Here is a 2,500-nt window from a genome sequence, read left to right as displayed (position 1 = left end):
TGGAAAGAATCACTTCTTACCAGATAGCTGTGATTCCCCCCCCCCCCCCCCCCCTACAGAGGATCAGGGAAAGCATATAATCTAGGCACAGCTGTAACTTCAGAACACATAGAATAAAAACAAAAATAACGCACTTACAAATGTAGCATCAATTATAAAGCCAGAAGTCTGATGTGCGGGCCGGTGTGTCGATGCCCCTGGATGACGCAATTCTCTTACGAAACGCGTAGGGCGGAGCAGGACGACGCGCTGACGTCACCTTGAGTCATTGTGTATCCAGAAGGACGGGTTTCTCCCAATGTGTACCGGCCAGCACATCGGACTTCAGGCTTTCTAATTGATGCTACATTTGTAAGTGCGTTACGTTTTGTTTTTAATCTCTTAATAAACCTGAAGGTTTTTACACTATAGCATATAATTTAGGCACAGCTGTAACCCCAGAGCGCATCGAAAATGCTGGCTTGCTTGATAGCTACTCTTCAGATCGCCTCATTAGTGGGTGCACATAGCATGTAAAAAACATAAATGCTCCAACAGTGTAAAAACCTTCAGGTTTATTAAGAAATTAAAAACAAAAAAGTAATTCACTTACAAATGTAGCATCAATTAGAAAGCCTGAAGTCCAATGTGGCAGCTGGTACACATTCGGACAAGCCTGTCCTTCTGGATACACAAACAATGACTCGAGGTGACATCAGCGCTTCATCCTGCTCCTCCCTACGCGTTTCGTAAGAGAATTACGTCATCCAGGGACCCCCGGCACATCAGACTTCAGGCTTTCTAATTGATGCTACATTTGTAAGTGCGTTATTTTTGTTTTTATTCAATGCGCTCTGAAGTTACAGCTGTGCCTAGATTATATGTTTTCCCTGATCCTCTGTAGGGGGGGGGGGGGGATCACGGCTGTCTGGTAAGAAGTGATTCTTTCCATAGTGGTGGTGGATTGCACTTCTTGTTAATCAGCGATTGAAGATTCATCTGATCTGTGGATGGACTTTACTGATCTTTACACGGGTGGATGTGACACTTTTCAGCTATTTACACATGGACTGTTTGTCTTGTTTTGATATGGACTGAGTTCTGTTTATAACCTTTATGGTTTATAATTTTCATATATTTTTATGTTTATGTTTTATTAACTTATTCACATATATTTGCCATTCACATTAAAATTGTGGTTGGTTTGCAGGTTTTTGTGTGCAATTTAGGGGCTTATTAACTAATCACATTCATTGACTATTCACATTGCATGGTGAATGGTTTGCACATTTCTGTGTGTTTAATTTATGATTTATTTCTGTTTATATCCACAGGTTTAGCACAATTCTAATTTTTCTTTTTCTTTTTTTCAATATATTGGTGCTATAGAGGAGAATTGCTACTTCCATCATACCCTGTTTCCCCTGAAAATAAGACCTAGCGTGATTGTCGGTGATGGCTGCAATATAAGCCCTGTCCCCCCAAATAAGCCCTAGTTAAAGGTCTTATTTTCAGGGTCGGGCTTATTGGGGGGGGGGGGGGGTAGGGCTTATATTGCAGCCATCACCGACAATCCCGCTAGGTCTTATTTTGGGGGGAAACAGGGGTACTACAAATTTATCAGGTGTTTTTTTTTTCTATATCTTAGCACAGTTTTTTTTTTCCTTTTTTTCTACATACGTTTAGGTTGCTCGGACTTCGGCGGTTGGGTGGGCACTTCCGTACCTGGAACTTCAAAAATATTTGTCAGTTTTTGAAAAATGATAAATTCATTAGAAATTCTTGTCCTTGATTTATTGATATTTACCGCTTTCTGGCTCCTCAGATGGCAGAGCAAAGACCTGAACCTCACAGAGGGTGAGGAACTCTCTACGACCCGGGATGAAAACAGACACGTAGCGCCCCTCCATGCCATGGCAGTTGACGGCCAGAGTTTCTCCTTGGTCCACCCTGGTAAGGATGGCACACCTGGAACATAGAGGAAGAGCAATCATCAGTCATTTTTTGTATTTTATACAGTACATTTCATTTCTACATGAAATTACTATTACTTATTGCATACGCGGTATACTTGCTAGTTATAAAAAAAAAAAAAAAATGATACAAATTGTTCACAATATTTCAAAATTCCTTCCAGAAACCTTTCCCTGCCTGCTACCTTACAACCCTCAGGAGACCACAAAACTCAACATTCATACCCACTACTAAAATATATTTGTAAAATTCCAATTAAAAAAAATGTTTTTATTTGCATTTTATTTCTTATGCTTCAACAATTATTACGTCGGCCATTTTTCATACATTTATTTGACTCCCAATCATATAGATCCAATGCACTGCATTACAGTGGTGTGAAAAAGTGTTTGCCCCCTTCCTCATTTCCTGTTCCTTTGCATGTTTGTCACCCTTAAGTGTTTCGGAACATCAAACCAATTTAAACAATAGTCAAGGACAACACAAGTAAACACAAAATGCAATTTGTAAATGAAGGTGTTTATTATTAAAGGTGAAAAAAAATCCA

The 2,500-nt window shown here is 39.6% G+C and overlaps 1 protein-coding gene across 2 annotated transcripts in view; it reads right to left on the bottom strand.

Annotated features, from left to right (window-relative positions):
* Positions 1-2,500, bottom strand: part of LOC143958005 (uncharacterized) — an 86,612-nt gene that overhangs the window by 46,567 nt on the left and 37,545 nt on the right. The window contains exons 11-12 of one of the 2 annotated variants that reach the window (XM_077467446.1): positions 1,787-1,947; positions 1,660-1,710 (exon numbers count right to left, since the gene is read on the bottom strand). In XM_077467446.1, coding sequence (XP_077323572.1) covers positions 1,660-1,710; positions 1,787-1,947 — 212 coding nt within the window. The remainder of the gene's footprint in view (positions 1-1,659; positions 1,711-1,786; positions 1,948-2,500) is intronic. The other variant, XM_077467447.1, reaches the window with a different exon arrangement.

The sequence above is a fragment of the Lithobates pipiens genome, unplaced genomic scaffold (assembly GCF_037356315.1).
Source record: "Lithobates pipiens isolate NorthernLeopardFrog02 unplaced genomic scaffold, aLitPip1_a1.2 Scaffold_56, whole genome shotgun sequence".
In the NCBI taxonomy this organism is placed as follows: domain Eukaryota; kingdom Metazoa; phylum Chordata; class Amphibia; order Anura; family Ranidae; genus Lithobates; species Lithobates pipiens.
This window is presented reverse-complemented; position numbering and strand designations above follow the sequence as displayed.